Genomic DNA, 22,250 nt, shown 5'->3' with positions numbered 1-22,250 from the left:
TTTGACTCTAAAATAGAATACGTTGCAGATTCCAACATATATTTTTCTAAGGCCATCGCCTACTCGTTACAAAGCAGAGAGACTATCATTTTTCACTCACCCCTTCCTACAGTACCACTTTTACAATCTCACTCCTGGCAGGGAACTTGCAATGAAGGAAACGCTGATTGCCACTTTTTGCTAGTTCTGTGCCATTGATGGGTCTGGTCAAATAAAAACCATACAGATGAACTATCTAAAGAAGTCCTGTTTTTCAGGGCGTCTCTAGAACTTTCTCTCAGTCTTATAGTTAGAAGGAATAGAAACATTTCAGCAAGAAGTTCCTTTTGCAGAGGGTACATTAAATAGAGAGTAAAGTAGTTTAATCTTGTAGAACTGGGTCTGTTTGAAGCCAGATCTTATGCTCTGGGGGAGTCAGTTGACTCGTGATAGTAGACTGGAGTGTCAGAAACCACAGGGTCATCTTAAGTTTTATCAAAGGGCAAAAGTTTTACAAGAATGTAAGCGACCACATGACTTCCTATCAGAATCCATTAATCTTCTAAGTTAATGTTCCTCAACCTTGGCAACTTTAAGATGTTGGACATCAATTCCCCACTCAACATTCCCTGTTGTTAGTTAGGGCTAGAGGTAGTCCTAATTTCTGTTGTAAGTCATGACAGTTATAAGTCAAGACACCCACATGACCAGACCTGATTTTATAACTGTCTTTGCAATGTTGATAAGCCAACATCAGGGCTGTTAAATGAACTCTGCGGTTGCTAAGTGACTCCATGCATTTTCACTGTCCGAAAAGGCTGGTAACCAGCTAAAAACATGGTAAATTGCAATCACGTGACTGCAGAATGCTGCAACTGGCCATAAAGGTGAGCCAGTTGTCAAGCAGAACATCCCCCATGGAACCGTCCCCTTCCCCCCACCACCACGCTGGTCCAAAAAAGTGGAAAGGTTGAGGAACTCTGTCCTAGAGGATAAGGCTGACATTTATATATAGCAGTGGTGGCGAACCTATGGCACGGGTGCCAGAGGCGGCACTCGGAGCCCTCTCTGTGGGCACACGTGCCATTGCCCCAGCCTTGCCTCCCCCCGCGATCCCCTCTCCAGCAGCCCCCCTGAAGGAGAGTCGTCCTCGAGCATGGCCCACATGGAGCAGCTCAGCCAAGGACATGGCAGCCAGGCAGCGTAGACAAGACTCTGCCCTCACACCCCATCATGCAGTTGATACTGCAGGATGTGGGCAGAGGGTGTGGCCGCCATAGCGCTGCTGGGCTGCCTCGGCGATCTGCGACGGGCCCTGGAGGCGGTGAGTGGTCTTGTGGTCAGACGGGGTGGGGCGGGGAATGGGGGGGCAGAGTGGGGGCGGAGCAGGGAGGTTGAGAGGGGGGGGCAGTTTTTAGGCACTCGGTCTCTAAAAGGTTCGCCATCACTGATATATCGGCTTGAGTTGTTCAAATTATTTACAAAAAGATACTCTTTTATTCTTTGCTTAAGAGATTTAATACATTGATTACTGATTTTGTGTTGACTTAAAAATTGTTGACCTAGTCTAGGGGTAGGGAACCTTGGCTCTTTTATGACTTGCGTATTTCAATACCCAGAATTCCTGAATCAGGCATGCTGACTCAGGAATTCTGGGAGTTGAAGTCCACAAGTCATAAAAGAGCCAAGGTTCCCTACCCCTGACCTAGTCATTACAACTAAACATATCAGATTATCAAAAACCATTCCTCATACATGCTTTCATTTGTTCACTTTGTTAAACCACAATGATTCAGCTGAAATGCAGGGGCTGTTTTCCGTAGTCTAATTATCATCAGCCCCTATCTTTCCAATGACATTTGTTGAATGTTGACATTCATTGAACTCTCCAAGCTAAAATTATCCTACTTAATAGATGCCATTGATTCAAATGTTTTGATTATCATCCCCTCATTTAACATCCACATCTCTGTCAATTTATCTGTTCTAAAATAAGAATCTTAACTCCTTGCTCCTATTCATCACATGCTGTGCCAGGAAAGTAAACCTGCTTCCTGGTTTGGATTCAGACAAGCCACCTTGATTTTTCCAAAGTGTTTCCAAGAAATATAGATTTTCATTTGAGCTAGGACAACCATTTCTAAATACACCTGGCTGGCTCTGGTCTACTTCACATATTCCCAGGGGTGTATGGAGACCACATGCTCTGCTTGAATGTCTGGATTCCTTCCATGTCGTGGTGATGTTTTGTGAAAAGTACTGGCTCCTTGTCAGATTTTTGGATGATGATTATTTTTTTTGCGTCTGTGACCAAATGTTATGAAAGCTGTCATAAACATCTGCCAACATCCAACTTCAAAGTCATCGAACGGGCAATGCACCAGAATGGAAAAGCACTGCCACATTAAATTATTATTAGATTATTGGTTGCAACAACTTTAGTTGCAATTAAAGCTACCAACTGCTTCCTGTAACTGATGATAAATCATATCAGAGGAACGAGGAAGTACTTTGACTAAGCAATATTTCGCAGAATCATAGGGCTTGAAGTGACCTTGGAGGTCTTCTAGTCCAGGGCTTTTCAACCTTTTCACCCATTGTACCACTTTTAGAATATGGCAATATCCGAGTACCACCAGTCGCCTAGCAAGGTGTCAAAAACTTGATGACCCCCCCCCCAAAAGGAAAAAAGTGATAAAGTACAGGTAGTCCTCGACTTACAACAGTTCGCTTAGTGACTGTTCGAAGTTACAATAGCACTGAAAAAAAGTGCCTCCCCAAGACACAGCCAAGCAAGACACCTGCCTGCGGCACTCTTCCTCCTGTCTGAGGTTTTCATTGTTGTGAGCATTTCTGTTGAGGATTGGCAACGGGGGTGGGGTGGGGGGTGTTTGGTTTTTATTCCCCCCGTCTGCTGGGTGGTTGCAGCAGGTTTTGGTCACTTCACATGACCCTGGGACACTGTAAATATGAATCAGTTGCCAAGCTTCTGAATGTAAATCACAAGACCCTGGAGATGCTGCAATATTCCAGCTGATTGGTGCTTCTGGGCTCAGCAGAAGCACCAGGATCACCGCTGAGCTCCAGCTGGAGCCTGGCGCTGATCCTGGTGCTTCCACTGAGCCCTGACAGCCCTGCAGCTCCAGCCATCTCTCGCTCAGGCTTGTGCGGTGCTGCCACCGGTTCAGCTTATTCCCCTCCCCTGCTACTTTTCTAGGATGGTCGCGTACCACCTGCCAGGTGCCAATGTACCACAGGTGGTACCCGTACCACTGGTTGAAAAGCCCTGTTCTAGTCCAACCCCCTGCTCCATCACTGGAAGTTTTTAAGAAGACACTGGACAGCCATTTGTCCGAAACGGTATAGGGTTTCCTGCCTGAGCAGGGGGTTGGACTAGATGACCTCCAAGGTCACTTCCAACTTTACTACTACTATCATCATCATCATCATCATCATCATCATCATCATCATCATCATCATCATCATCATCATCCCTGACAAATAGCTGTTTTCAAGCCAGAACTGCTTCTTTCTGGTCTTGCTTCAGCATTTCAACCGGGTTTAGGTCTCCTTGACTGTGACACAGACTTCATCCCTTTTCGTTAGACTTGTTTGGACGGCTGGGATCATTTTTTGCTGGAAGACTCCATCTTCTGAGTCTACAGACACATTCTGGCCAAGGACCACCTACAAATCTTGAATAAATCCAGACCATGATTTGGGCTTTTACTTTGCCTCTTCTCCCTTCTTACAATGTGGGGAATCACCAGCCTGACCACAATAAGCCCAGATTCTAGATTTCCTTTCAAAACACACACAAGAAAATCAATAACACTCTTCCTTGTTTCAGAGAAAAATCAATAAATAACGTATCTTTGTTTACAAAGGGACTAAGTAATTTATGGAAATATAGCCCACTATCTACCCAATTTGCACATAGAACATAAATATCTTAGGAGAGACCATTCTTTGTTTCTATTTTTTTTTTTCTAACAGCAGGGACATGTTTAAAAAAAGCACACTATCATTTTCCTTGTCAAGTCTGGCGCAGTAAAAGTATTCAATTCCACTGATTCTTTTTTGGAAGCTTCTAAAAAAAATCGGGCAAATCTTGCAACAATTTTAAAGCCCCTGTGGTTTAACTTAACTGCAATATTTACCTCCATTTATGCGCTGTCAGTCACCAGCTTTCAAAGGCAAAAAAAACACACAAAAAAACAGGCAAAGTTTTGATTTCGCATGCTACAATTCCCTTTTTTTTAAAAAAAAATAAAATAAAATAAAATTGTCCTACGTCCAACTGCAGCCTGTCTGTTTCTGCAGATTACCCCTGGTAATCACCTTCTTTTCTGCAATGGAAATGGTCTGTAAATTGCTCTTCGATAATCAGGGATGAGTTCGCCGGGGCCTTGCCTCACAAAAGCCGGAACTGTGCAATTATCATTTGTAAAGAGAAACTGTTATCAAAGTCACTGCGGGAGACATCGTCAGGACTTCTGTCGGAGTTGGGGAAATTTGAAACACATATTTCTCACACCAGAAATTTTCTTATAAACTCTCTTGAATAATTCATGAGGCTTGATTTAACCGCACATTTAATTCCTGGCATGTGCTGCGCAGAAAACACAATTCTCTTTAAGGTGTAGCCGCCTGGAAGCCAAGGGGCAATGCAGAACCAAATTTCCACACGTTCTTTGAATGCAATTCAAAACTTTTACAATACTGTCTGTTTTTCATGCCCAGAATCGGTCCAATCAGCCACTAGCACTCTGGGGGAACACAACAGATGCACATTTCAAATCCCTGTCTTATTCCCAGCTAAGCAAAGCAAGTCTGGGTTTACCATTCAATCAGTACTCACAGCTCAGGCATTAATGTCCCTGAAAAACAGACCGATTGGTGATTTCATGCATTTTAAAAAGGGCTTACGGAGGAAGATGGCCCAAAGCAAGAGAATTGTTTGAGCACTGCTGCTGAGCTAAGCAAACGAGTGGGAGCTGGATAGTGCAGAAACAAAAAAACAAAAATTCCTATAAAGCTGCTACTGTTTAATAAAAATGCATGAATGGGAAAAGGGGCTGCCGGACTCCTGATTTTTTTTGCTCCCATAAACCAACACGGCTCTCCTCCTCCAATACTGTACTTGCCTTGTAACATGGGAATTCATCGTCCGGCCTTGCATGGAAGAGTGTGGGAAGGAGGGGTAGGGTGGGTTCCTTACAGTCCTCTTTCTTTTGATTTTCAAGGCAAGCGTTCGCCAGGCACGTTTCGTGAACTGAAGATTATGGGATAGAAATCGATCAACAACTCAACAAAAAGATTGATAGGCACCAATGTGCTGAAGGATGGTGCAGTATTGGGTGGCCAGATTAAATTCAGGCCAAAGACACAAGCGAGATTAGAACTGGTCATTTTGTTGAAAATAGTTTCCTGTGACACCTGGAGAAAGAAAGACATAGAAATCAGAACATATACAACACATCTAGCAGGTGTTGGGCAGAAAGTATTAAAAAAAATCAAGATAATGACCATAACTGCATGACTGAAGCTGATCCCTTTTAAATCTACAATGCACCAAAGCCTTTTTTTTTGAATGTTTTAAAAAAAATAAATCTATTTTTCTATGAGTTACACATTTTCCCAACCAATAAAGCTCATGCTTTTCTCTTGTGGCTCCAAATAAAACAAGAGAAAATATAACTGTTAAACATACAGGAAGAACATGACATCTGCAGAATGTCTTGGGAACAGAACTCCAATAGAATAGAGAGGAATAATTCTGTCTGGAAAAAATATATATTTAAAACTGTATTCTTTCAATACTGCATTATATAGTATAAAAATAGTAACAAACTAGCGTAATATATGATATAGCATATATCTTATATATTTTTATAATAGTATGAAGAGCAGAGTTACTTTTCAGTGTGAGATGGATGGCATATATATTTAACAAATAAGCAAACACTATTAAACCACTTACATGCCATGAAAAGGAAACAGCTTCTATTTATAGTAGAACCAACCAAATTATGAACTTTGAGGAAGGTGTTCTCTCTTAGTAAAATGATAGGTTAACAACTAGTCTGTAATGGAAAAATGGTCTGCTATCTATTCATCCAGTAATGTTGGTACAAGAACACAGAAGGAATTGCTAACGTTTTGTAGCAGTGAGAGAAACAGAGCTGCAGAATTGGGAATCAGGTCCCTTTTAGTGCAATAGAAGTTTGGAGCTTGGCTCTAGTGAGAGAATGCAGAAAACTATTAACATTGTGGAAGATTACAGCTGGCAAGTTTTATGAATGATGGCAGAGTTTTGTTAAAGTTTTGCACTTTAGCAGAATCGTGCAGTTTTAGTCCCAAATTCTTCAGGTGGCCCCTGAAGAGAGAGATTTCCATAACTGAGCTACTTAGTCACAGTTACAGAAACAAAAACTCCTAGAAGGAGCCCACGTTCTAAAAGCTGCCACATTTTCTCATTGAAAACCATTCCTTGGCTACTTGTCATTAAGAACTGTGATTGGGTTATAAAGTAGCGATAACAATAATTCCACAAACAGTAAACGAAAGCACTAGTCAATTCTAGTTTAAAAAAATGATCTTTTTCCTAAAAACTTCAGTGAAGAGCAAAATCTCAACAAGGTTCTTCACTGCAAAGGGAAGCTAAAGCATATAAGGAACGGCTGCTGGAATTAGATATGTCTAGTTTAATGAAGAGAAGGATGAGGGGGGACATGATAGCAGTCTTCCAATATCTCAGGGGCTGCCACAAAGAAGAGGGAGTCAAGCTATTCTCCAAAGTGCCTGAGGGCAGGTCAAGAAGCAACGGATGGAAACTAATCAAGGAGAGAAGCAATCTAGAACTAAGGAGAAACTTCCTGACAGATAGAACAATTAACCAGTGGAACAACCTGCCTCCAGAAGCGGTGAATGCTCCAACACTGGAAGTTTTTAAAAAGAGACTGGACAGCCGTTTGTCCGAAATGGTATAGGGTTTCCTGCCTGAGCAGGGTGTTGGACTAGATGACCTCCAAGGTCCCTTCCAACTAATAATGAGGAGGAGGAGGAGGAGGAGGAGGAGAAGAAGGAGGAGGAGGAGGAGGAGGAGGAGGAGGAGGAGGAGAAGGAGAAGGAGAAGGAGAGGGAGAAGGAGAAGGAGAAGGAGAAGGAGNAGGAGAAGAAGAAGAAGAAGAAGAAGAAGAAGAAGAAGAAGAAGAAGAAGAAGAAGAAGAAGAAGAAGAAGAAGAAGAAGAAGAAGAAGAAGAAGAAGAAGAAGAAGAAGAAGAAGAAGAAGAAGAAGAAGAAGAAGAAGAAGAAGAAGAAGAAGAAGAAGAAGAAGAAGAAGAAGAAGAAGAAGAAGAAGAAGAAGAGCGGTCTTTTTACAACCCAGCCTGGCTCCTGGTGACTACATGATGGGTGTAGCTTTTTAACAAAATATTGGCGGCTTGCTTTCACTCCATTCCAGAGACTTTTGACTGCCCCATCTAGCAAAGAGCCTGGTATTTTTTGTGGTCTCCCATCAAAGTCTTAATTGGACCTGATCTTGCTATTACAGTATCAAGTATTCAATTTTTAACCCTGCTTTTATTTCTCATCAACTCAAAAAAATATACCTAAAGTCCCCTCCTCCTATTTTTTTTTCAACAACATTTTTTTCACTATTGGGCTGAGGGAGAGGGACTGGCCCAAAGTCACCTAACTGGCTTCCGTACCTAGACTACTATGTTCTCTTGTGTGGGAAGTCAGTCCCCTAGAGAAGGAAATATTAAAAGGGCAGAAAAATATATTTCCTCAAAGAATCTTAAAGAGGCAGAAAAGCATGCCCAGTTTTTCTTAATAGCCCCAAGTCTCCCTCCCCCAAGCAGAAACCAGCTCTGTAGAAATGCAGATGGAGACCATTCAGGAAAGTTGGAGCTAGAAGCTTAGGAAGACAAAGACACCTAAAATCTACATAGCCCACCCAAAGTCTAAGACAGGACATAATAGGATTAACTCAACAGATGCCAAAGAAACACAGGTCAAAATACATGACACAGGAAATACAAAGCCTCAAACAGGAACAGGAAATAACCTCCAAACAAAAGGCTCCAGAGGGTATAAAAACCCACTCCCTACATGTGCTCAGCCCTTTTTCCCCTCTTTCCTGCCAGAACCATCTTTCTGTCTGGCTCTCCTGTTCAATAAACTGCAACCTTCTTTCTAAAGCAGTCACCATGTTGTTTATCCCCGGCTTGGACTGCACCATGATGCAGACTTTTCCTTCAACACTTGGTTTCTTTGACACAATACCAAAGCTCTCCTGATCAGGCGATCAGCCAAGGGCTGAAGGATCAAAAAATAAAATAAAATAAAATCTGAAAGAATATGATGCAATTTATTTTCATTCGAGCACCATCTGTTTTTCTAAGAAAATGCATTAGGGTTCACTTTTCATGCACAAAAAAAAAATCTCACAGTGATCCACTGGCCCCAATATTTTTTTATAAAAGGAATCTGGGTACCTAGAGATGAATAGAGATGAACTAAGCTATTTTGTGATTAATGGTGTATGTGGATGTGTGTGTGTATCTGTCCCCTGAAATACAGAGATAATAGGTTTGGAAAATATTTATTTTTGTGACGGGAACAATAAAGCTATTGTGTTAAGCAGGGGGAAATACTATTTCCTTCTTCTTCCCCTGACATTTCAACTCTAAAGCTCACGGAGCAGGTGGCTCTATTGCCCTGTGCTAGCTTCTACTGTTTTTTTAGGCAGCTGGCCAAAACTCTAAGAAATAAAATACTTATACATAATTGTGTGGGGGAGAGAGTACATAGAGAGTGACAGCATGAACTAATTATACATTTCCACTTTACTCCATGTCTGTATTCTACGATGAAAAGTCTGTTTCAGCATGTATGGGCACGAATAAACTGTGTCTGTTTCTTCCTGCTAGAAGAGGAATGGGCATTTGAGGATTGTAGAGGTAACCTTTGACCTGAAATAGTTAAGTGGTCAATCCAGGTTCCTGGGCAGGTACCCAGGAACACCTTGGAGAAGCATGGCCTAAAGAAGTCAGAGAAATTGCTCTTTGATGGACTTCATAAAAAGAGAGGGGGAGTAAGCTCAATTTTGCTTTTCTTTGTTCTTATTAAGCCTACGACAGTGATGGCGAACCTTTTAGAAACCGAGGGCCCAAAAACTGGCCCCGCCCCTGCTCCACCCCCACTCCACCTGCCCGCAGGGCCACACATCGCCTCCAGGACCTGCTGCAGATCGCCCAGCAGCGCCATGGCAGCCACGCTCTCTGCTCGCGCCCCGCAGGATCAACTGTGCGCGATGGGGCGTGAGGGCAGAGTCTTGTCTACGCTGCCTGGCTGCCATGTCCTTGGCTGCGCTGCTCCGTGTGGGCCATGCTCGGGGGCGACTGGTGGTGAGGAGGGGGTCACAGGGGGAGGCAAGGCTGGGGCAACGGCACGTTTGCCCACAGAGAGAGCTCCGAGTGCCGCCTCTGGCACCCATGCCATAGGTTCGCCACCACTGGCCTAGGAGGAGGAGGAGGAGGAGGAGGAGGAGGAGGAGGAGGAGAGGGATCCAATTCAATGTAGCCCCTGGTCCTGCTCATTTTATGAAGCTTTTCCCACCTCATGATGCTGCAAAAAGCTCTTGAATCAATGGGAGGTGAAGATCATGGCAGAAAGGAAAGTCACATATAAATTACTCTTTGTGGCAAAACAAGCTATGGTTGAAAGTCTCTAGTAATGGATGAGGATTGGTAAATGTATTGATAAAGTTGAGAATAAAAATTTCATCTGGAACCGTCCGCCCTTTGAGGCAATCCAAAGAAGCACCAACCTTTATTGTAAACTTAACAGTAACTGAATATTACTTGTCCCTTCCTGACTTTTACTCTCTCCAAAACTAGGGTGGGTCTCTTCTGAGACATTTTCTGCACCCCTCTTTTGGACTCAAATTTTGTTCATTGGATTATTGCCTAGGCCAGGGGTAGGCTACCTCGGCTCTTTTATGACTCATGGACTTCAACTCCCAGAATTCCTGAGTCAGCTATGCTGACTCAGGAATTCTGGGATTGAAGTCTATGAGTCATAAAAAAGCTGAGGTTGCCTACCCCTGGTCTAGGCTGTGGCTATTCTTCCTATTTCCAAAGGTCATTCCTACATACCATTACAGGTACCAGGTTTTCTGCAGGTTATGGTAAAAAAAAAAGTAAATATTGTATGGTTGCTAGGATGGGGTGCTCATCATAAACAGAAAAAGCAGGTAGTGTCAATCACTCCATTGCATCAGCCCTCTTTTTGACCCTATCCTGCAGACGTACTTTGGGTCTGATACCAGATGAATCAGTTAAGGGAGCGCTTCAAAAGAGCAACAAAGTTGGGGATTTAATTTGTACCAACCATGTGGAGAAAACACATCAGAAACTTCAGCACCACATAATTGTGCTCAGGAAGTCTGTGTACAATGTCTTTGCATCTGGCCACTCGCAAGCTACTTTCCACACCTATAAGAAAAGACAAGGGATTAACCATTTCATTCACCGAGTCTAGTTGAATTCATCTCCTGAAGTGGCCTGGGTGGATGAAACTTCAATAAGGTGAAAATAAATGCTGCCTTATGTTGAGTTTGATTCCTCCACAATACGTCTGTGTAATATTTAGTGCAACCGTAGGGAGAATGAAGCTGAAAAAGACAGGATCAGCAAAATCTGCAGACCTAAAGACTACTGGAAAATAACACTATACCAGTGATGGCGAACTTTTTAGAGACCTAGTGCCCAAACTGCAACCCAAAACCCACTTATTTATTGCAAAGTGCCAGGGTCGCATCAGCATTGTGGTTCCCTCAGGGAGGGAGGGGTGTGTGGCCCTCTGGGTGGGCGTGGCCAGGTAGGCGTGGCCACCTCGATACTCTAACATCTCTACTTGAGCTTGCTAGCCGGCCATTTTGCCTGCTTTGTGCTGGGCAGGGCTGCTGCTCCGGGCAGCGGCAGCCTAATGGACCTGCACGAGCTGCTAGTGGCTGCAGTGGGCGTGCCCACAGAGAGGGCTCTGAGTGCCACCTCTGGCACGCGTGCCCTAGGTTCGCCACCACTGCACTATACCCTATCACCCCATTGAAGAAGATGCACTAAGTATTTTTGTACACGCATTCATTAATAGCTATATATACTCACATTAGGAAACATGCTCAGATATTCCTCAGTTAGGATGACAATTACTAAACCAAAAGGTTGTTGATTGCAATTCCATCCCTTTTTATACTGCATTAAGCGTGCAAAAGTGGACAGGGCTTCAGACGTGGGTGTGGTCACCATCTCAACTTTTTTGACCTCCTGACACCCCTTGTTCCCAATCTCTTATTTATTTCAATTATTAAATGTCTCAACCCTATTCATCTTTTCTGGAATAAATTTATTTATTTATTATTTATTTATTATTTAAATTTATATACCGCCCTATCTCCCTTACGGGACTCAGGGCGGTGAACAGGCAATAATAAAAATCACAATAAATATTGAATAAAAAGCCTGCTCTAAAATACCCCATATAAAACTCTTAGCAAAGCCCAATCAAAACTACGCCAGGCTGGCCGCATGGAATAGATGGGTTTTCAAGGCTCGGCGGAAGAGGCGCAGGTCCGTAGTTGTACGTAGGTCGGGGGGGTAGGTCATTCCAGATCAAGATCAATTCGGTGCAGGCCTTACCACAAGACAGACGGTTCCTCTAGTCTAGAAGTAATCCTTTCTAGGGTCACTCAATCCTTTTGCCTAAGTCTGGACATGAAGCCTAAACAATGGCACTTCAGATGGATTTACCACTTTTGATATTCTAGCAAACTCCTACTCAGATGGGCAGGGAATACTCCTATTTTGCTTGAGCTCCACACCCATATCGAGAACCTTCATCCTTTCCCAAGTCATCACGTGCTCCACTCACAACATAAAAAAAAATGAGTTTTTCATTTTTCTTCCTTCCAAGCAATCCCAGAATTAAAAACCCAGGTTTCTTTCTTCCACCCTTTCATAGCAATGGAATTGTTGCTGTTCTTTTTCCAGTCCAGGATGTGGGAGGCTTCTTCATTGTGTTTTCATAATGACCTTCTCTCTCTTGGGTTTTCTGCTCCCATCTTGCTGCTGCAACCTCACGCCCAACTCAAATTCAGTCTTCCCTTTTTTTCAAATTCCAGAAGATACGAGAGAGGAGCAGGACCAAATATGTCTCTGTGTCATGGCCAACCAAATTTTGTAGGCTTTGCACAGGTCTCATGGGGCTCAAAGGAATATATGCAAAATCTGATATTAAAGTGAAAAGCAAGTTTCCAGCCCAAACACCTAGAGAGGGTGCATCATGACATGTTAATCTCCTTTGCAGAGATCTACATCTCTGAAAAAAATTCTCTAGCTTCACCATGTTTTGCCATTCAGAAAATATGCTGTTATCAGTCGAAAGTACAGATGAGTCAAAGCCATGTATCTGAGGAAAGTGACTCACTAGTGATTTGAATGATCTGATCGTACATTGGGAAGGTCAGTAAAGGTTCGGGGAGTTCTCGGAGAAAAGCCTTCAGGAGTACTCCAGGGATGTGAATATCTCCATATTCATCAAAATCAACAGATTTTCCTGCAACAGAAAATGCCCAAGAATACATATAAGAAAATTTAAACCAGAGGATTTAATTCAAACATCCTTCATACCCTTTCCTGCACTCAGTCATTCAAGCCCTGGCCATCTCACCCTTGGACTACTGCAATGCAGTCTACATGGGGCTACCCTTGAAGAACCTTTGGAAGCTTCGACTGGTGCAGTGCAGCATTGTGGGCAATCTTTGGGGCCCCTAGAGTGGCCCATGTTACATCACTCTTCCATGAGTTGCACTCATTGCTGGTTTGCTCCCGGGTGCAATTCCAGGTGTTGTTTACTACTTATGAAGTCCTGCGTGGCATGGATCCTGATTACCTGAGGAACAGACCTGGCTCTGCCAGTTAGTTTGCAGCTCCAATGAGGAGGGTGACACTGGAGGTAGTTGATCAGCTAACAGCAGCTTCCATCTCACCCACATACACTGTTCTTTTCCTCCCCGTCTTTTAGTCTTAGTTACAATTTGTATTTTATTATGATTTTATTATGGTTTTACACATTTGTGTGTGTATATGTGTATGTACACACACACACATACATATACAGTACATACATATACATACATACATATACATATGGGCAGCTTACAACATCAAAATAAATCTATCATCTATTTCTATCATCCATCCATCCATCCATCCATCCATCCATCCATCCATCCCTATCTATCTATCTATCTATCTATCTATCTATCTATCTATCTATCTATCTATCTATCTATCTATCTATCTATCTATCTATCTATCTATCTATCTATCTAATCTATCTATATTTTGATGTTATAAGCTTCCCATCAGTGCCCTGAAGCGAGATGGGCAACACTCCATTTTGCATACCTACCCAACTACCTACCTACTTCATAACCTCAAGACCCTCCTTGCTACAGCTATAATTTGATCATTATTTCCATATTTTCAGTGGCTCTAAGCTGGCTCAAATGCAGATCTTTTCCACTTAGTTTGTGAAGTTTATCAAATGCTACGTTTATTTTTTTTCAAAGCAATTTGATTTTATATCAGATAAGAGATAGAGTAATCTTATACTGCATATTCTTTTTTCCCTTATTGTGGTGACAATGGTATGTTATTATCTAGCAGCAAGATACTTGCACTATACAAACATTTCATAAAATGACTCCAGTGCATTTCACAAATGATTTCTTTTGACATCGTATCTACAGGAAAAAGCACTTAAAAAAATAAAATAAAGCAAAAAGCAGAGGAGGTGATATTGCTGTTTAGAGCAAATCAAGCTATGCGGGATTCAAAATTTGTCATTTCATAGCTGTTATGAAGCCATCAATATAAGCTGGTCACGATTCATTGTTTAAACTGCTTTAAATGCTGGTCCTAGCTTCTTCTTTCTTGATTTAAGGTTACGATGGCATCTCTCCAGTCCCTGAAAGACCTAGTGTGGAGTGGGGAACTGGTTAAATTAAAAAGAAAATTATCTTACTACTGTAGTATATATTTTGGGGGACCGCATTTCTAGTATATTAACTAACCATGGTAATTGGGGGGAGTCAGGATATCCTTTCCTCATAAGAATGAAGGGGGGGGTGTTTGTTTAATAAATCATATATCTAATATTTTCTTTTAATATTATGAGAGACCAGTAACATGCACCAGAGAGATTGAAAAGCCAGTGTTTATCAGTGACTATTATAATTAAATCAAGGAAGGGAGACTGCTTGAATCAAGACAGTAGAAAGTGTGTTCCTGAGGTGTTCCTTTAATTGCCAGTTTTCCCTTTGTAACCCTCCCCCAAATATTCACAAGCCCAAATTGGGAGCCTTAGTTGCATTTTTGATGCTCTGGATAGGTTTTAAGAAAGTAAAACATTTTTCCTTATGCTTTGCAGAGGTCATCTTGATTTTATAACCCCCCTCCTCTGGGACCACTCGCTTGCAGCCAACTCGCTGTGGGACAATTTGCCACGAAACAAGAGTTACACTAACATCGAAGAAATTGTAGAATCATTAAAGAAAGAATGCCAAAGGAGGGACAAAATGAAATGTGAATGACAAAAATTAAAATTATTTTTAAAATTATTTTGAATTAAATAGTTCTGCAGCAAGTTGGCCATGGTGAGTGGTCCTGTGGTGAATTAGCCACGGTGAGTTGGCTGTGGAGAGTTGCCTCATTCCGCCTCATAGCTGCACTTGCCCAGGTATGCACAAATTTTTCACTGTGAATGTTTGACCACCTTCCCACCCGCTCTGGAATTAAGGAGAAACTTCCTCACAGTGAGGACAATCAACCAGTGGAATAGCTTACCCCCAGAAATCGTGGGTGCTCCATCACTGGAGATTTTCAAGAAGAAACTAGACATTCACCGGTCTGAGATGGTATAGGTTCTCCTGCTTGAGCAGGGGGCTGGACTAGAAGACCTCCAAGGTCCCTTCTATTCTATTCTATTCTATTCTATTCTATTCTATTCTATTCTATTCTACTCTACTCTACTCTATACTCTACTCTATTCTTCATTCCATATTCCATTCCATTCCATATTCCATTCCATTCCATTCTATTCTTCATTCCATATTCAATTCAATTCAATTCAATTCAATTCTATTCTATTCCATTCCATTCCATTCTATTCTACTCTATTCTACTCTACTCTATACTCTACTCTATTCTTCATTTTATATTCCATTCCATTCCATATTCCATTTCATTCCATTCCATTCCATTCTATTCTTCATTCCATATTCCATTCCATTCCATTCCATTCTATTCTATTCTATTCTATTCTATTCCATTCCATTCTACTCTACTCTACTCTATACTCTACTCTATTCTTCATTTTATATTCCATTCCATTCCATATTCCATTTCATTCCATTCCATTCCATTCTATTCTTCATTCCATACTCAATTCCATTCTATTCTATTCTATTCTATTCTATTCTATTCTATTCTATTCTATTCTATTTTCCATTCCATTCCATTCTATTCTACTCTACTCTATACTCTACTCTATTCTTCATTTTATATTCCATTCCATTCCATATTCCATTTCATTCCATTCCATTCCATTCTATTCTTCATTCCATATTCTATTCTATTCTATTCTATTCTATTCTATTCTATTCCATTCCATTCCATTCCATTTACAGATGCCCTTATCCCTTGCCTATCTAATATGGCATTTCACTTTTTAAAGGGGTTTGTGATTAATCAAACAACTAATGGAAATTAGTCTATGTTTGCATGCCAGGGTTTTGGTTTGTTTTTTGCTTTTTTACTTCTTGCTAATAAAAGGGCCACTTACCTTGATTGTAAAGTTTTTGAATCTCCTGAATACTTTTGATGCCAGCTGATCTTCGAAACAGACCTTCCGTTTTAAGTCCTTGAAGAGGGAAAAGACTAAAGTGACTTTTTGCCACTATCTTTCATTTGACCTTCTAAATTAAATACTCAGCATTCTTGTGAATATAGATGTTATTTTTCCAGTACATACTGGTTCATATTAGCCAATTGTTTCGCTTGTTTCACCAGAAATCAGGTGAAGGTAATTTTTTCTCCACCTTGCTGCACTGTTGTGATTGTTTAGTGTTCCAAGGTTTCTGCAGGCAAAGTGTGATCATCACAGCCCAATTCTCTTGCATAACAAAAGCATTTATGCAGAGACGTTTACTCAAGCAAAGTAGGCATCAGTAGAAATCTAAGCTCCAATTTGCATCTTCTGTTTTATGAGCTGGAAAGAACTGAAAACGAGCCTATTGTTTTGCCTGGTTGTATGTGATGCTGGGTGCATGGAAGAAGCAAAGGGCTCACAAAGACATTTGGTCGTTGCTTTCAAAGAGTGAGAAAAATATTGGTCACCACTTTATGTAAAGTGGTTGAAAGTCCTTCAACCTTGGCTACTTGAAGAAGTATGGAATTCAGGGAGTTGAAGTCCACACGCCTTCAATTTGTTTGTTAAATTTATTTGCCCTAGTCTGGAGGTCCCCAACCTTTTGGGCATCAGGGACCAGTTCTGTGGAGAAAGATTTTTCCGTGGATCAGAGCGTGCGTGGTTGTGTGTGCTGCCTGCATCCCACGGATGGGGTTTTGCTTGTTTGTGCAGACCGGTTGCTGGCATGCCGTGGCCCGGTACTGGTCCATGGACCGGGGGTTGGGGACGCCTGCCCTAGCTTTTCAATTTGCCAAGGTGAAGAAATACTGGGTTAAGAGGTGTTCGCTTAAAGATACATGTGGAGACTCCTTCACCTTCACCTCCTTCACTAGACATACCCAATGGAATTGGGTATGTCTAGTTTAATGAAGAGAGGGATGAGGGGTGACATGATAGCAGTCTTCTAATATCTCAGGGGTTGCCACAGAAAAGAGGGAGTCAAGCTATTCTCCAAAGCACCTGAAGGCAGGACAAGAAGCAATGGATGGAAACTAACCAAAGAGAGAAGCAACCTAGAACTAAGGAGAAATTTCCTGACAAGTTAGAACAATTAATCAGTGGAACAACCTGCCTCCAGAAGCGGTGAATGCTCCAACACTGGAAGTTTTTAAGAAGAGACTGGACAGCCATTTGTCTGAAATGGTATAAGGATTCCTGCCTGAGCAGGGGGTTGGACTTGTTGACCTCCAAGGTCCCTTCCAGCTCTATTCTCTTCTATTCTAACCTGGGAGAATGGCTATTCATCCTCTCTGCACTAGCAGGGGTCTGAGGCCTCCTTTTGCCTTGACCCAAAAACTTTTAATCCAGGATCTGAACAGCACATGTGTATTTCCATGGTTTGATTAACTATTCTTCTAGCAATAGCACTTAGACTTATATACCGCTTCACAGTGCTTTACAGCCCTCTCTAAGCAGTTTACAGAGTCAGCATATTGACCTCAACAATCTGGGACCTAATTTTGCTGACCTCAGAAGGATGGAAGTCCTTTTTAAAAACAAACAAACAAACAATTGACAAAAAAGGCCCTCCCAAGGTCAAGACTTTTCTCATCAAGAAAATCATAGATAATTTTTGGTCTTATCAACATGCTTCATGTTATTTCTTATACCTCTCTTCAGGAAAAATATCATCTGGTCAAAATCTACTGTATTGCCTCAGTTAAAAACCCATTTATCCTCTGAGTAAGAATTGCTGTGAAGAGTTTATAATTTGCATTCAATAATTATGTAAGCCTGTATGCTTCAGGACACGGTGAATCTTTCCTTCTTTATAAATCAAGGAAATTAAAGACTTTTTTCATTATATTCTTCATATATCTGAATTTCTTTCATTGCTCTATTCAGAATTTCTTGAAAACTCTTGTAATGTATTGGAGAAATATCAGGCCCTGCATTGTATTCATTTTTAATTGCTTATTTGCTTCTATCTTCCAATAAAGCTTTGATTAAGAGGTTCCTTTTTTTGGCCCGTAAATTTTTAAATTAATATTCCATTCAAATGTTCTTCTGTTTTTGCTAGCTGCAAGATTGCATTTTTGTTGTATAATTCCAAAAAATAATTATGAATTGGCAAGTAAGATCTATTGCTTCAGAGTTATTTGATTCCATTCCAAATATAAATTTCATTCTTTATTCTGTTTCTTCCATAATGGATAAGCTAACAATTTGGTTTTTTTACATTTCTCAATGTAGGATAAGAGTCAACTGTAAATTTTGGGATTACATCCAAGTCACCTATTACTATTGGTATTACCTTTGCTTTCTTTTGCCACAGTTATTAGAATTATCTGTTTTTATGATTTCATTACTTTAACGCAGCCCAGAGTTGCCTGTGATGAGATGGGTAGCAAAATATTTTAATAAATAAAAATAAATAAATATCCCCACTGCAAAAAAAAAAGAAAATTCCTCAGGGAAAATACCCACCCCTATTTAGGTCTGTCTTTGCCTCCAGCCCTCTCAATCAACCCATTTGTATTTGGATATAATTATGATTGCGTCTCTCGTCCAAATGCACCTCTGGGAAAAAATCTCCTATAGAACCTTCAGGATGAATTAGGAAAGGGCCCTGCTTATGTACTTCATAGCCACTGATGTCACTGTTCAGACCAAAGAGGAAAATATGTGTGTGTGCATCATTACTTAGTTTTATCTCAGATTCAGAGCCCTCCCTCTCTCTCTTTTTTCCTTCCAGGCACTCAGAAGTTAAATGGAAAGCTCTCTTTGTTTTTCCAAACCACAATAACAGGGAGAGTCAAGGCTGGACTTACATCAGCAAGTCAGTTTCCATGGCTGAAAGGGACCTGGGTGACTTTCACCTTTCGTGTGCTGGTTCTGAACGCTTGTGAAATGGTTTTTACACTCTAGCTACATTGACATTTGCAATTCTTTGCTTTAAAGTGGAAGGGAATCCTTACCTTTTTTTTTCAAGTAAGCCACTGTGTGATTCATTACAGGTGGGATTAATTCCCCTTTGTTTTTAGCACTGAGGCTGTTGGAGAAAAAGAAAACAGGCTGAAACATGATCTGAACAAAAATCACAGCATTGTAAAAGCTATCTCAATTCTAATCTGTTAACCTGCCTTTCTTTAAAAAAAAAAAAAGAAAGAAAATATTTCAAAAAAAGAGGACAATGTTTTGATTTTGATGCTGTGCCTACCATCTTGGTAGATTTTGACACATACCCAGTGGTGGGATTCAGCCAGTTCGCACCAGTTCGGCAGAACCGGTAGCTATTTTTTTTTGTTGCCAGGGCCCAGAATGGACTTCCGGAAGCGGCATCCACACAGAGAACAGGTTGTTCACATATTTGAATCCCACCACTGCACATACCCCCATACAGAGAAAAAAAATTATTTGATAGCAAGTTGTTACTTGGAACATCCAGTGTGAAAAGAAAATTAGTCTTGGAGCTCATTCAGCATAACTTCAGAAGAATTCCTTAACAGGGTAAAAGCGAAATGTGTATCTTCAGAGAAATAGTTTTTTCAGCCTTGTTTAAGGAAATACGATTTATTTATTCATTCAATCAATCAATTTCTATAGCTGCCTGTCTCAACCAGTGACTCTGAGCAGCTTACAGTTCTAAAAATATAAAGGCAATTAAGCCTTAAAAAAATAAATAAATCAAAGTATCCAAAATAAATACATATAGCAGCTGAGATAATTAACCAATTAACAGTAAAACCTAGAAACAGGGTCCTTAACATATTCAGAGCCCCAGCTCTGGGTACACGGCCAGGTTTTTAAAGCCTTACGAAAGGCCAATAGGGTTGGGGCCATTCTAATTTCCAAGAGGAGAATATTCCAGAAAATAGGGGCCACTGCAGAAAAGGCCCATTTTCTGGTCCCCACCAGCTGACACTTCTTGGCTGACGGGATTTGCAGCATGCCTGATCTGATGGATCAAACTGGATGGGTAGAAACTCTTGGGAAAAGGCATGTAACCTGGCCTCAAGTCATGTAGATTCGGGATTATATGTTATGATTAACGTTATGATTTCTCATAAAGTTCTTTTCAACAAGGAGATACGATGTTCATAAGTATTTTGTGGTTTGCAAGACTTTGGATTTGATTCCAAAAAGTGGCTTTGAGCAAACACACCTCCTGTCTGCAACCCTTTAAAACAGTTGAATCATCTCCTGACATTAGATAAGATATTTTATCCCACCTTTATAAATAACTCAAAGCAGCAAACTTGCTTAAAACTCCTACCTATTTTCCCAAGGGTTGGGCTGACAGAGTGTGACTGGCCCAAAGTCACCCAGCTGGCTTTCATGCCTAAGGTGGGACTAGAATTCACAATCTCCGGGCTTCTATTCTAGTGCCTTAACCATCTCCAAAGTATATCCTTCCTTCCTTCCTTCCTTCCTTCCTTCCTCCCTCCCTCGCTCCCTCCCTCCCTCCCTCCCTCCCTCCCTCCCTCCCTCGTTCAACTGTGGAATATTCTGGCATGTCCTGGATTGTTCTGGATCATGTAACCCTGACAAGAGCATGTAGATCTGTATGTTGGAATGTTTGGCATTTATTGGGTTAAATGCTGTCTCCTTAAGAGATGGCTTGTGGGTAATGTAGTTTAGGTAGTTAGCTATCCCATGTTAACAAGTATGTAGGAGGAGCCACTAAAGTTCATCACAGGATATCCTGGCCATGTGCCAGTTTGGAATGCCTTTGTCTGAGATAAGCATGGGACCACCGGAGGACTCAGATGGTCTCATTCCATGTTAGAAGTTGGTGTGGAGGAAGTATTAATTTCTTACCTATAAGGATGAACAGATGTATATTATCCAGAAGCAACAACCATAACTGCAAGTATTTCTGGATAAAATGTCTCTTTTATAATCATTCTTATTGAGTTATCTGTATGATCTGGATTTACAAAGCAACTTAACTCTGGATCAGAACATTAAGAAATTAATACTTCCTCCATACCAACTTCTAACATGGAATGAGACCATCTGAGTCCTCCAGTGGTCCCATGCTTATCCAAACTAGCAGATGGCCAGGATATCCTGTGATGAACTTTAGTGGCTCCTCCTACATACTTGTTAACATGGGATAGCTAACTACCTAAACTACATTACCCACAAGCCATCTCTTAAGGAGACAGCACTTAACCCAATAAATGCCAAACATTCCAATATACAGATCTACATGCTCTAGTCAGGGTTACATGATCCAGAAGATGGATCATACTATCATAGGTCAAGATCCTGGAAAAGGGATCACTACGAATACATATTTAGCCAACATCATTCCTGGTATTGATTATCTGAAGACTCAAAGGTGGGAAGTTGTGTGTTATACAGCCAAAAGTTTCCCTCACTTTTTGAAAATTAAGTGCCCAATTTAAGTTCACACAGGAGAGTTCTGTGAGATGACAAGGATAATTAACCAGTCTCAAAGAATTCCATGTCCATAAATGGAAAATTCTGTTATTTGAGAAGGGTTTAGTTTTGGTACTTTAGAAATCGACAGAAAGCTCCTACTAACAGTAGCAGGAGTGGCGTGGCCAGTATGAACATCAATAGATCTTCAGAAGGACGGTGAGCATTTTTCAAGGCTGTCTGACTAAGGGACCATCCAGTTGATCTTTTTATCCAGAAGATGTCAAGCTTGATGTCTTATCTCCTTTAAGGTCTAATCTCCTTTAAGGTTTAATCTTATTAACAAGATTTCCACTGTGCTTTAGTCCAAAGAATTTCAGGCAGCGTGCAATTTCCATGGTGCATGGGACACCATCCAAAAATTCCCAATTTCCTAACTCAAGTTGGGACCTAAAATAAAACCAGGGAAAATGGATGATGATGTTCCTGCCAAGAAAACATCTTGAACATCAATCACCTCATCAGGGTTTTTGTTGATCTTGAAAGATTGAAGGCCCCTAGCTGACTTTGGGCCATTCCCTTCTTCCCAGCCAAATCAAGTCCTCAAGGTTATTTATCAGTTTAAAATGAGGGAGTCCCTCTATTTGTTAAAACAATGTATAAATCTATCTAAACAGATATGAAGTGACATGGGGGGATGTAATTGAGTTTGGCTGAAATATGAATTCATCCACTCAGGATCAGCTCCACGACCCATGTGGCTGAGCCCCCACATCATACTTAGAAGCACCAATATAAGGAAAGCTCATAAGTTTGCTTCAGATAGAAAACACAAGACAGTTATTCCTTCTCTGATCATTCTTTCACCATTGCGGCTCACCGCATTTGTCTTAAGCAAAGGAGAA

At 41.1% G+C, this 22,250-nt stretch overlaps 1 protein-coding gene across 1 annotated transcript in view; it reads right to left on the bottom strand.

Annotated features, from left to right (window-relative positions):
* Nucleotides 1–5,085: 5,085 nt before the first annotated feature.
* The window catches only part of ARHGAP8 (Rho GTPase activating protein 8), a 47,721-nt gene continuing 30,556 nt past the window's right edge, over nt 5,086–22,250 (bottom strand). Inside the window, exons 7-11 of the mRNA XM_015824032.1 lie at nt 18,936–19,009; nt 15,892–15,969; nt 12,472–12,600; nt 10,378–10,481; nt 5,086–5,418 (exon numbers count right to left, since the gene is read on the bottom strand). Of these exons, the coding sequence (XP_015679518.1) occupies nt 5,221–5,418; nt 10,378–10,481; nt 12,472–12,600; nt 15,892–15,969; nt 18,936–19,009 (583 nt within the window). The 3' untranslated portion in view covers nt 5,086–5,220. The remainder of the gene's footprint in view (nt 5,419–10,377; nt 10,482–12,471; nt 12,601–15,891; nt 15,970–18,935; nt 19,010–22,250) is intronic.

Source organism: Protobothrops mucrosquamatus, unplaced genomic scaffold (assembly GCF_001527695.2).
Source record: "Protobothrops mucrosquamatus isolate PMUCROS unplaced genomic scaffold, P.Mucros_1.0 scaffold2090, whole genome shotgun sequence".
Lineage (NCBI taxonomy): Eukaryota > Metazoa > Chordata > Lepidosauria > Squamata > Viperidae > Protobothrops > Protobothrops mucrosquamatus.
The sequence above is the reverse complement of the archived record's forward strand: the minus strand, read 5'-3'. Positions and strand labels throughout refer to the sequence as shown.